This window comes from Garra rufa, chromosome 3, assembly GCF_049309525.1.
Source record: "Garra rufa chromosome 3, GarRuf1.0, whole genome shotgun sequence".
NCBI lineage: Eukaryota > Metazoa > Chordata > Actinopteri > Cypriniformes > Cyprinidae > Garra > Garra rufa.
In genome coordinates, this window is record NC_133363.1 from 32,129,582 (window position 1) to 32,143,288 (window position 13,707).

At 35.0% G+C, this 13,707-nt stretch overlaps 1 protein-coding gene across 7 annotated transcripts in view; it reads right to left on the bottom strand.

Annotated features, from left to right (window-relative positions):
• The window catches only part of brsk2b (BR serine/threonine kinase 2b), a 174,069-nt gene extending 172,099 nt beyond the window's left edge, over positions 1-1,970 (bottom strand). For all 7 annotated transcript variants that reach the window (XM_073835925.1, XM_073835928.1, XM_073835924.1 and 4 more), the window contains exon 1: positions 1,692-1,970. In XM_073835925.1, coding sequence (XP_073692026.1) covers positions 1,692-1,782 — 91 coding nt within the window. In that variant the 5' untranslated portion in view covers positions 1,783-1,970. The remainder of the gene's footprint in view (positions 1-1,691) is intronic.
• Between the last annotated feature and the right edge of the window lie 11,737 nt (positions 1,971-13,707).

The window sequence follows — 13,707 nt, forward strand, 5'->3', positions numbered from 1 at the left end:
AGCATCCACATATGTGACCCTGGACCACAAAACCAGTCTTAAGTACCACAGGTATAATTCTAGCAATAGCCAAAAATACATTGAATGGGTCAAAATTATCGATTTTTCTTTTATGCCAAAAATCATTAGGACATTAAGCACAGATCATGTTCCGTTAAAATATTTTGCAAATTTAATACCATAAATATATCAAAATGTAATTTTTGATTAGTAATATGCATTGCTAAGAACTTAATTTGGTCAACTCTAATTCCAGACTTCAGATTCCAGATTTTCAAATTGTTGTATCTCAGCCAAATATTGTCCTATCCTAAACCATACATCAATGTATGAAAACTTATTTATTAAGCTTTCAGATTATGTATAAATCTTAATTTCAAAAAATTTACGTTAATGACTGGTTTTGTGGTCCAGAGTCACGTATTATTTGCCTACTATTTCATAACACTGCATATTTAAATATCAATGTATTGTTGTGCATATACTGTAGTACGGACACAGGTAGACACAGCAAATTTTAGATGTTGAATGCAAATTTAAACAGGTTTAGGACACTATATAAATGGCTTCAGAGCTAACAGACACAAACTGAAAGCCACAACACTGAAATTACAATTTCATGAGCTAATAATCATAAATTGTCAACAATTCATATATATGCATACGTTATGACTGTATAGAGTCCAGCCTTACTTGTTACATTTAACAGGTAACATGAAAACATGAAGATCTGAGTACCAACTCTGGCCTCCATGTTCTTCAAAACACAGTCAATCTTTACTTTAACAGTTGCAGTTCATGTGTTGCATAACAGCTGCAGGCACTTGACTTGGATATGTCTGGCCAGCAATATTGACTCAATAACTGTTCTCTACCAAAGCCACACCAGAAGAAGCCACCGGCCACAGAACATTGAGCACAAAAAAATTGCCGCCAGATCGATACTTCTCCCACACTCCCATGTCATACAGCCATTCTCAGCTATAAGCCGACATGAACATAGGAATAACCATTCTGTCTTTCATTGTGTGGTCAAATAAACCGTAATGATTATGGTATTGATTACTACATCATCTAAAATCAGCCAACAGCCTTTCAGTGGCCTGCAGCAAAACTACAGCAAGACTGGCTTCCCTTATAGGCTATCTCAAACTTCAGCACTGTATTTCAGCACCACCGGACTGCAGAGGGAATCAGGCTGAACACATGGTGCACTACGGATGCAGCAAAACTGTCCCATCATCAGTAGCAGTATTTGTGGGCCACCTGTACCCTGATGTCAAACATTCAAATCTAGCTCTTGTACAAGGCAAATGGATTCAGCAGTGGGACCTGCGAGTGCAACCACATCCCGTTGTCTGACAAATCGGGATTAACGGCATTAGCCAAAAGCAAAGCGGAGCCGCAAAGCCAAACTGTCATTTGCGAAGACCAAGTTCCAATTATAGGACGAAAATACAAACTTGTTCCACCCGAAAAGCATTCTGCAACTGATAGGATCTCACCGGATGGTCAGAAAAGTAGGCTAAGGTCCTTAATCTGAGGAAGATCTCTCTACACAATGACATGTCAGCACACGCAAACACACACACACACACGCATATTCATATTTAGTCATCGCGCAAGTGTATTGAGCAGCAGTGATAGGCGCGTGTCATCATCCCTGATCTCAAGCACACAAAAGGACAAACCTGTCTGTCCTTTGCCAAGCGTCTTTTCCAGGCGATACGGTCCCACGTAATTCGCATGCTGGGAGCTGTTGTCTTTTCCCGACGATGACATTTTGCTTTACACGGACGAAGTTGCGATGCCGACAAATTGCTGCAGTTCGGCAATGAAGTATTTCTTCAGTACCGCAGTTATTTCCCCGCCCAGCTCTTGCTCCAGACGCTGCCTCTCTCTCTCGCTTGAGGATCGGTGGGGCTGCTGCTCTCCTCCGCGTCTCCCTCTTTCTCTCTCTGCTGCCGAGCGCTCTGATAATCTCACAGCAGTGCAAGTGTGTGTGCGCGCGCGCGCGTGCGTGTGATGCTCAGCCTGCGCCTGGGTGTGTGCGCGCATAACACACATTTCTCATCATAGCTGCTGACGAGCGCGGACTGATGCTGTTTGAATAAGCAGTGTCCTCACTGCATCATACGAGATATTATAAACCTCGTGGATTTTGATGCATTGTGCTGATTAAGATTTTTAAAAAGTTAGATAATTGAATTGAACGTATTATTTTTATACTTACAATTTAGTAGATGTTCCACGAACAAGGTGCATGTTGGTGTGAAGAATTAAGGGCACGACGATAGCGTGTTTCTGAGGCATATTACGATAAATGAATCTAGCTTGAAAAATGTCACATGTCGAGTAAATGTTCCATCCCCCACCTGTGGTTCAGAGGTCAAAGAGCAGAGGTCTTGACCTTCTCGACTGTATTTAACAATTTAAATAATACGACAATCAATTATTGTGACATAACCTTTTGAATCGGTATAAACCAAATCAAAATACATAACTGATTATACAAAAGATTTATCCACGTTCTATATTTTGCATGCAACTCATGTTGATTTCGATATTACATACAAACAAACAAACAAACAATAAATAAACAAACTGTGGACGCTTTCTACAAAATGGGGCCTAAATAACCTCACATTTTCTTGGTGTTTACACAAATTGTTTTAACTGTTAGCTATTAAATCAGTTTTATTGATTTAGTTTGATTGATTTTAGTAGAAAATTGCAGCATCACACAAAAGAGGACTATTTTAAAATATATCAAAATAGTTTTACCACCTAAGTCAAACATTTTGATTTCACTATTAACATTTTTTATTTTTTAACAGTTTCAGAACATATTTTGTTTAAATGATATACAGCACACTACAAGTCAAAAGGTTTTGAACAGTGAGATTTTTAACGTTTTTTTTTTTTATGTTTAAAGTCTCTTCCTCTCACCAAGCCTCCATTTATTTGATCCAAGGTACAGCAAAAACAGCAAAATTCTGAAATATGAATGAAACGTTTTCTATTGGAATATATTTTAAAATGCTGAATTATTAGCATCATTGGTCATTCTAATTAATCATTCTAATATTCTGATTTGCTGCTGTTTCTTTGATGAATAGAAAGTTCAGAATAACAGCATTTATCTGAAATAGAAATCTTTTGTAACATTATAAATGTCTTTATGGTCACTTTTGATCAATTTAAAGCATCCTTGCTAAATAAAAGTATTAATTTCTATCATTTTAATGGTATAATGTATGTATAATGTATAATGTTACAAAAGCTTTTTATTTCAGATAAATGTTGATCTTTGGATCTTTTAATTAATCAAAGAATCCTGAGAAAATGTACTCAACTGTTATAAATACTGATAATAATAATAATAATAATTATTATTATTATTATTATTATTATTATTATTATTATTATTATTATTATAAAAAGAAGAAGAAGAAGAAGAAGAAATGTTTCTTGAACAGCAACTCAGCATATTAGAATGATTTCTGAAGGATCATGTGACACTGAAGAAGACTGGCTATATTCAAATAAAAAGCAAGCAAAATTCTGAAATATGAATGAAACTGTTTTCTAATATATATTTTAAAATGTATTTTATTCCTGTGATTTCAAAGCTGAATTATTAGCATCGTTACTTAATTCACATGATCCTTCAGAAATCATTCTAATATTCTGATCTGCTGCTCAAAATTGTATTATTATTATTATTATTATTATATATTTTTTTATGTTGAAAAAAAGCTGCATAGATTTTTTTTTTTTTTCAGGTTTCTTTAATTAATAGAAATTTCAGAATAACAGCATTTATCTGAAAAAGAAATCTTTTGTAACATTATAAATGTCTTTATCATCACTTTTAATTAATTTAAAGCATCCTTGTTAAACAAAAGTATTAATTTCTATAATTTTAAATGGTGTAATCTATAATCTTAAACTTTCTATTTTGGATAAATGCTGATCTTTGTACTGAAAATGTACTCAACTGTTTTAAATACTGATAATATAATAATAATAATAATAATAATAATAATAATAATAATAAATGTTTCTCAAACAGCAAATCAGCATATTAGAATGATTTCTGAAGGATCATGTGACACTGAAGACTGGAGTAATGATGCTGAAAATGTAATAATTTTAAAATATATTCAAATAAATATCCGTTTTTAATTACAACTATTTCACAATATTACTTGTTTTGCTGTACTTTGGATCAAATAAATGCAGGCTTGGTGAGCAGAAGAGAATTCTTCAAAAAAACATAAAAAATCTTACTGTTCAAAAACGTTTGCCTGGTACACTTTCTACAAGCAGGTACTTCAAATCTGAAAAAGATAATAGAAAAAGTTTTTACTTATGCACTAAAAAGACATGCTTTTGCTTAGTCACATGGCTCCAAGCTACTCTTTGAGAATCAGGTGCTGCTGAGATTTTGGCCTTGTTTCAATATATTCCCAGGTAACTTACTTCAGAGCTTCTTAAAGACTTTGAAGTCGCTCAGAACATCTGGCCAGCTTGTATCTTATCATCTCATCCTCTCACCCTCCCTTCCTCCGTCCTTTCCCTTTTAACTCTCTTGCTGAGAGTATGACTTGTAAACAAGCATCCGGATAAGAGCTATGGAGAACTGTGAGTTCAGTTTTTTAGTTATTCCAAAACAACATGTCACTTGCATGATTCCACAGCTGTTTTAGTGATTGTTACAGCAATAAATCTCTGAGGCTCCAAGTAGCAGAGACACTCTGATGAGATTAAATCAGAGGACGATTGTGGTTGTGACCATCTGCCTTTATTTTTATCACAGAAGCTGCAGATGTAGTGAAAAGGCAGATGAGGCTAACCTTTAAATATCTCTCTTGCACATAGGCAGACACTTACCGCAATGAATGGCAAGTCATTGGTCTATACCGGTTGACCTGCGGAGCCCATAACAACAGGGGCTTTACAAGCACAAATTCCCATTAATTAATTGCATCCCCTTCCCCCATTTCATTGAAGTCATTAAGCTGTTAAAGCCATAACCAGACAGCTAAATCAATCAACATTCGCTTTTGTCATTTAGCAATGGCTCACACAATAGAAAATCTGTTCATTACATAAACTACTCCACTTCTGTGGAATCAGTTTATTCTCTAGTCCATTCGTTGGGAATATTGTGAAGTTTAAGAAAGGGTGAAATAGAAATGGCAGGTCTCTTTACTCAGTCTAAAATTAAAGGTTGGACACGCTCAGCGCTCAAAGAAAATCAAATATATTAAAGGACTGGAAGAGATGTGTACACTAAAGCTCCGTCTCTATGAATAATGAGTGCCTGCTTGAAGTTTGATTAGTTTGGCACTTTTTCCAGTATGGAGCTAAATCAAATACTTTTATGTTTTGAATTATTACGCTATATGACGTAATTAAAAGTCATCATAACTTTGACTAACTTTTAGGTTCAATCTTCAGTAAACCTGCATCAGTATTACACAATAAACTGTCAAATTCAGTAAGGGCAGTTTAACTGTTCAGGACAAGCAAGGGATTCATGAACAACTATAACTAAACCAAAAAAAATAAAAATAAACAGCTGTGGATCATTCAGGTAGCAACACAGTATTAAGAATCAAGTGTACGTAAACTTTTGAACAGGGTCATTTTTATAAATTCAACTATTATTTTCTTTTGCACACTATATGTTAACATCTTTTATGTGAAATATCTTATTTAGGTCAGTATTTAATAAAACAATAACATGCATTTTGATAAAACAATTAATATTTTGCAGATTCCGCAAGGTGTATGTAAACTTTTGACTTCAACTGTATATTTCCGCGTACAAACCCATTTAGTGAGAATAATTCTCACAAAAATACAAAAATATCAATCAGTATCTTAAGATTCACATTCAGTACTGTGCATATTTTGGAAATCATATAACTTGATTATATTAAAGATGGATTTTAGCATAAGAAACTATACAGAAACCACTAAGCTATTCTTTCTCTTTTTCACTGTTCCGCTCTGTTTCTTTAGTTTTGTTCACCCTCCATTTTGATGATTAACCTTAACTCAGCTAAGGTGACTTCCACTAGAAGTTGTGCTGGTTTTGCAATATATGAGACCCAAATCAGAGAAAGTCTATAGGGAAATGTAATAAAGGCTGCAAAACTTCTCTCACGAAACAAAATCAGACTGATTGAGTAACTAAAGTGGATTTGTACCTCCTGCGTTTCTGGACCACAGCCGCTGCAGCTGGCTCCTCATTGCAGGACCACATCAGCTTGTGACACTGCTGCAATGCCCTCTTCAGGACACCTCAGAAAGGACGCTCAAAACTGTAATCTGCACTCATGGAAAATGCTTTTTTTATCTGATATGCTGAGCATTAGAGGACAGAAGCAATACCAGCCAAGATACTGTTATTAGATTTTTGTTACATTTAGTCACACAACAATAAAGAAATCTCATGTTGTGGGAAAAAAAATGAGATTTTGAAATATTATGTGCCTTGTTGTTTATATTTCCCAGAATATTCAACTCACCAGTGTTGCCAAAACTGATCGAAAGTAAACAAAGTAAAGTAAAACATAGAGTTAGATGTGCAGTATTTTTAGATACTAGAAGATATTTTGAGAAAGTTAAACAAAACTAAAATATTAAGGCAACTACAGTTGAAGTCAAACGTTTACATACGCCTTGCAGAATGTTAATTATTTTACCAAAATGAGAGGGGTCATACAAAATGCATGTTATTTTTTATTTAGTACTGACGTGAATAAGATATTTCACATGAAATACATATACATATAGTCCATAAGAGAAAATAATAGTTGAATTTATAAAACAAATTACCTGTTCAAAAGTTTACATACACTTGATTCTTAATACTGTGTTCTACTGTGTTTTTTTTTTTTCCTTTTGTTTAGTGATGAGTTATGAGTCCCTATGAGTTTGTCCTGAACAGTTAAACTGCTAGCCGTTCTTCAGAAAAATCCTTCAGGTCCCACAAATTCTGTGGTTTTTCAGCATTTTTGTGTATTTGAACCCTTTCCAATAATGACTGTATGATTTTGAGATCCATCTTTTCACACTGAGGACAACTGAAAGACTCATATGCAACTATTACAGAAGGTTCAAACGCTCACTGATGCTACAGAAGAAAACACAAGGCATTAAGAGCCAGGGGGTGTAAACTATTGAACAGAATGAAGATGTGTACATTTTTCTTATTTATCATATATTTTTAAAATTTAGTACTGCCCTTCAGAAGCTACAGAAGATAGTTACATATTTTCCAGAAGACAAAATAAGTTTAATTTACCCTGATCTTCAATTTCAAAAAGTTTTCATGCATTATGTTTAATGCATTGTGTTTCCTTCTGAAGCATCAGTGAGCGTTTGAACCTTCTATAATAGTTGAGTCCCTCAGTTGTCCTCAGTGTGAAAAGATGGATCATACAGTCATTGTTGGAAAGGGTTCAAATACACATAAATGCTAAAAAGCCAAAGAATTTGTGGGACTCAAAAGAAAAAACAGGTCATTACTAAATAAAAAAATAACATATTTTGCAGATTCTACAAGGCGTATGTAAACTTTTGCTTTATATAGACATATATTTCCATGTACAGACCCATTTAGTGAGAATATTTGCAGTGTTAAATAATTAGCTGTTACCCTACAGCTAAAATAAATTTTGAATCTCAAAAATGTATCAAAAATATAAAATGAATTTAATCAATCAGTATCTTAAGATAGCATGTTAAAGGAATAGTTCACCCATAAATGAAATTTTGCTAAAAAAAAAAAAAAAAAGGACTTACTCTCATGCTATTGAAGATGTAGATTGTAGATGTTTCTTCATCAAAACAGATTTGGAGAAATTTAGCGTCATATCACTTGCTCACCAATAGATCCTCTGTAGTGAATAGGTGCCATCAGAACAAGGGTCCAGACAGTTGACAAAAACCTCACAATAATCCATAAGTAATCCACATGACTAGAAACAAATCCATCATAAATTGCCTTTTATCTTTAAACCATCACTTCTGGCCAAAATATAAGTCCAGAGTCCAGAATCCATAATAACTCTTCCTCCAGTAAAAAAGTATATCCTTGGTTGTCCTCTCACATCAAAATCCACCAAAACAGAACTGTTTAAAACTGTTTACCCTATAAACATTGCTTGGTCTTCACATATTTCTCTCCTGTTTTAGACAAGGCCACTGGAAAAAGCAATATTATGGATAGAGAACTTGTATTTTAGCCTGAAGCAGCATTTTGAAGTTAAAAACATCTTGAAGATATATTTTTCTCCTTTATATTGTCTTTATGTCATCTTAGATGGCCTGAGGGTGAGTATATCTTCAACAATTTAGAGATAGTTCACCTAAAAATTCAGTCATTAATTACTCACCCTCGTGTCGTTCCAAACCCGTAAGACCTTCATTCGTCTTCGGAACAGAAATACGGTTGAATGTCACATCGACTATTTTGTCTACGCTCTTGGTACCTTTCTGGACCTTGAACGTGGTAGGACCCTTGGTGTTTATGGAGGGTCAGAAACTAAGGTCTTACAGGTAGTTAATGACAGAATTTTCATTTTTGGGTGAACTATCCCTTTAACATATCTTTTTGTTGTTTTAGTCAGTGACATGGAGTATTTCCTACAACAGCATGCTAACAGATTCCTCCATTAAAAATAGCATTTCAGATCTTGCTCATGCACTAGAAGCACACTTTTAAATATTCATGAACTTGCATTCTACCTGCTCGCCTTTTCTATCTGCACTCTAGGCTGCTTCACTTTGTGGGAGGAAATGCGGTAAACTTTCATTAGAAGTTGTCACACAGTCCTACTTACTGAAATCAGATGGTTGCCAAGCAGCAGTATGTGAATCTATCATAAGGTATATTGCTCCAATTCAAAAATAAAGAGCAGGAGAGAGAACCTTTTCAGCAGCTCATTAAGATACCACTACATAAAGTAGGCTTAGGAGAGAATAAATATATACTGCTCATCCTTAATTATAATTAGAGAGAGATGTTTCTGGTGTAAATAATTACTACATAAGGCACAAATTGTTAGTAATTAGAAGGAGACTCTGGTGCAAGCAGAGATAATTAAGTCTGCACTGCTTAAATAATTGCACAGTGGCTAACACAGAAGGCTGCGTTGCAATTGTAGTCCCTTCAAATCAATGCAATTACATTAACCCAAGCTTACATAGTTAACCCCTAACTTAATATAGAACACAACTCTTCTACCCTTTATTATCTGCTTGTATCTAAAGTGTAGGCCTTGAAGTGTAGGCCTTGATTTTATGCAACTGTGGCATTGCATAGACTTGATTCTTAAAGGAACCGTATGTAGGATTGTGGCCAAAACTGGTACTGCAATCACTTTCAAAATACTGTAGAACGGTGTATCCCCTCCCCCTCCCCCCCTGACTCGAGGTTGCCAGCTAAGCTGCAGGATTCAGCAGCAACGTAGGCTGCTACAAGGAGCTTCCAATGGCAAGTGACGAGTCCTACACAGTATTTTTTTCTTCTTCTGTTAATTATGTTTATGCTTCACGAGAGATGTTTTGCGAAGTAATTATGTATCGCAAAAATGTACTAATGGCGATTAACGAACTACTTCGTAAAGATGTACTGTAATACCACATTTCAGTCGGAACATAGATTGTTTTCATACCCTGCTAGTGGTGCGATATAACGCTTTTTATGAACGCATTTAGCACGGGCGACCGTGGAAAATCCACTGTGTACGGAAGCAAAGTTAGCCAAGCATAGATGAATCTTACCTGTCCAGGAGAAAATTAGCAATGTTGGCGTCTGTCTTCAAATTCTTCTCCGTTTTCAGCCGTCTGCATCTTTCAAAGGCATCTCCTATACAAATCCTTGTTTTATTTCAGACTTTGTCACGACGTATTTCAGATTCATAATGAGGCTTTTAGGTTTCGTAACGTTATACATGTTTTATCCGACACGTTCGTAACTGCAGCAGAGCTGGCAACCCGGAGGACAAAACTCTACTGACTTCGTGATTGGTAGATAGCTGGAGGGTGGAGCCTCAGACCAAAACACAAAATGACAACAATAACATCAGTTGTGGGCTGCAACTCTCACTTTTAAATGACAATATCCTGGCCGGACCACTGTTGTCAGTGATATAAGTATTTGAAATGAACATGATTTCTTAATGTCTAGTGACATATGAGGGCCATTTTATGATTAACTGAAATAAATTTCTTACATACAGTTCCTTTAATACTGTGTTGTTACCTGAATGATCCACAGCTGTGTTTAGTGATAGTTGTTCAGTGATAGTTGTCCCTTGTTTTTCCTGCCCGCTGTTCTTCAGAAAAATCCTTCAGGCCCAACAAATTCTGTGGTCTTTTCAGCATTTTTGTAAATTTGATCCCTTTCCAACAATGACTGTATGATTATAAGATCCATCTTTTCACACTAAGGACAACTGAGGGACTCATATGCAGCAATTACCGAAGGTTCAAACGTTCACTGATGCTTCAGTAGGAAACACGGTGCATTAGGAGCTGGGGTGAATTTTTTTTTAATTTGAAGATCAGGGTAAATTTAACTTATTTTGTCTTCTTGGAAACATGTAAGTATCTTCTGTAGCTTCTGAAAGGCAGTACTAAATGAAAAAAAAAATTATATGATATTTAGGCAAAATAAGAAAAATGTACACATCTCCATTCTGTTCAAAAGTTTACACCCCCGGCTCTTAATGCATTGTTTTTCCTTCTGTAGCATCAGTGAGCGTTTGAACCTTCTGTAATAGTTGCATATAAGTCCCTCAGTTGTCCTCAGTGTGAAAAGATGGATCTCAAAACCATACAGTCATTGTTGGAAAGGGTTCAAATACACAAAAATGCTGCAAAACCACACTGTTCAAGACAAACAAGGGACTCAGGAACTATATATATATATATATATATATATATATATATATATATATATATATATATATATAAAACAGCTGCGGATTATTCAGGTAACAACATAGTGTTAACAATCAAGTGTATGTAAACTTGAACGGCGTCATTTTTATAACTTCAGCTATTATTTTCTCGTCAGAACTATATGTAAATATTTTATTGAAGTCAGTAATAAATAAAAAATAACATGCATTTTGTATGATCCTCTAATTTTAGTAAAATAATTTTGAAGATTCTGCAAGTTGTATGTAAACTTTTGACTTCAACTGTATCTGCTCACCTGGGAATATTCACTATTCCCTATGTTAGTAATATACTCCATTTGAGGGAGCAACTGAAAGCAAGCAAATTCGAAAACTGTGTAAACCATAAAATGACACTTCTAACTAGCAAGCTTTATTAGTATTGAAATGATTTTATCTTAAAATTTAGATCACAGTGACTTACCTGTATGAAGCTGTAGCCCACACTAACCTATAATGTTTGTTATTGTATTCTGTCCACTATATTTTTAAGTTTATGTAAACATGCACTGAAATCTTTGGATGCTGCGTCACATCTTACCGGATTTAAATCATGAGTTTTAAGTATTTAAATCAAGACAACAACAACACAATCATTCAGTTAAAGCAGAGTTTATTGCATTTCATTTTATATCATTTAATGTATTTTGAATACTTATTTTGAATATGTATTTGATTTCTATCATAAATATGGTTTATAGCAGGTGTTATCAGTGATTAACAACCATTAACAATGAAGGGCGGGGTCGGGTGGGGTTGCTATAAACCATTAAAGCTCATTTGGTTAGAGAAAATAACCACCCCGTCCTCCTGTTGTCAATCACCGTGTCACACCCCCCACCACACACAACACACAACACACTACACACTACACCACACCGGTCATTTACAACTCTACCCGGCCCCCCCTGCACACCTACAACCACCACGTCCCGGCAGGGGGGGCAACTATACCGATTTGTCGCGCTTTTACATATTAACAAACTCTTGCCGGCCAGTAGACAGGTCAAATACCACGGAGTTACAACAGAGAAACCCGGAGAACAGGTACACTTACCACTAAACAACCTTGAACTTAGCAAGAGTCATGTAGAACGCTTCTTTCCAGATCGCTTTAAAGGCTCTTTATGACGTCATATTAAGTTGTCTCAAAATTCTTTTTTTCATCCGATGTTTTTTTTCTTTCTCTCATTTAAAAGAACACACAAACACTGCTGACACATTAGGCCATAAATACAAACATAAATAGGTGTTAGTGGATCAGATTTAGCTGGTGCCTTAGCTAACTCCCTTTTTTGTGAAAGTCACATTAATATTGTTTTTGTTTTTTTACCATAAACATTATTTATCTTTTACCACATTTGTTTTGTTACTTTTCAAATGCCATTTATGCATACTGTAGTGTTTATTCTTTTACTCTTTTCAATTAACTACTTCTTTCTTTCAATTAACTAAAGAATGTTTAAAATTACTATCAAAACCAAAGATAAAATAAACTATTTCTGTATTTATTACTTGAATGGGATTTACCTATTTTTTTCGAAAATGTCCTTAAGATGCGGTGTTACAATCCGCACCACAGCTATTTAAAGTTTGCTTTTTTTCTCCAAATTATTGGGTGGCTGCCATACTACAAATAATGAATAGACTTAAAAACATTAAACATTATTTCCATTATCATTTATACCATCAGTGAAACAGCTTGTGAATAGTCATGTAATGTGATTTACCTCAGAAAAGACAACAATAATGAACTTTGGAGCCCACATGAACCTGTAACATTTGGGAGGGCTATATACAGTGCCTTGTGAAAGTATTCATATCCCTTTTTTCACATTTTATTATGTTGCTGCCTTATGTTAAACTGCTTTAAATTACTTTTTTCCACATCAGTCTACACTCCACACATCAAAATGGCAAAGCAAAAAGAAAAAAACAGGTTTTTAACATCTTTGATTACTTAAATGATTCCATTGCATAAGTATTCATACCCTTATCTGAGACAGTTGAAATTTAGCTCACGAGCATTTACACTATATTGCTGGTAGATGTTACTACACTACACTTAACCTGTGGCAAATTCAATTGAATGGGTATGATTTGGAAAGGCACATACACGTCTTAATAAAAGGTCTAACAGCTGAAAATGCATATAAGAGCAACAAACAAACAAACAAACAAACAAACAAACAAAAAAACAGTCAGAGGGTTCACCTCCAAACAGGGCAATGAACCTAAGGACACAGCCAGAGTGGCTTATAGACACCTCTGTAAATGTCCTTGAGTGGCCCAGCCACAGCCTGGGCTTGAACCCAATCAAACATTTCTGGAGAAACCTGAAAATGTCTGCCAGACCTCATCCAAACGGACAGAGCTTGAGAGGTAAAGAGGTGAATAGAAGAATGGCAGATAATTGCTAAATGTTGATGTGCAAATCTGCTGTAAAGCTGTAAAGGTGCTTCAGCTAAGTACTAAGTTAAGGGTATGAATACTTATGCAATGTACTTATTTTAGTGTTATTTTTTGAATATATTTAAATTTAGGAAGTTGTGACAATTCTGATTTTGCTTTGTCATTATGGTGCATGGACTGATGTGGAATAAAAGTAATTTAAAACAGTTTAACATGAGGCAGCAACATAACAAAACGTGAATAAAAGAAGGGGTATAAATACTTTTGCAAGGCACTGTATGTTCAAGACATGGTTATGGCCGTGTTTTAA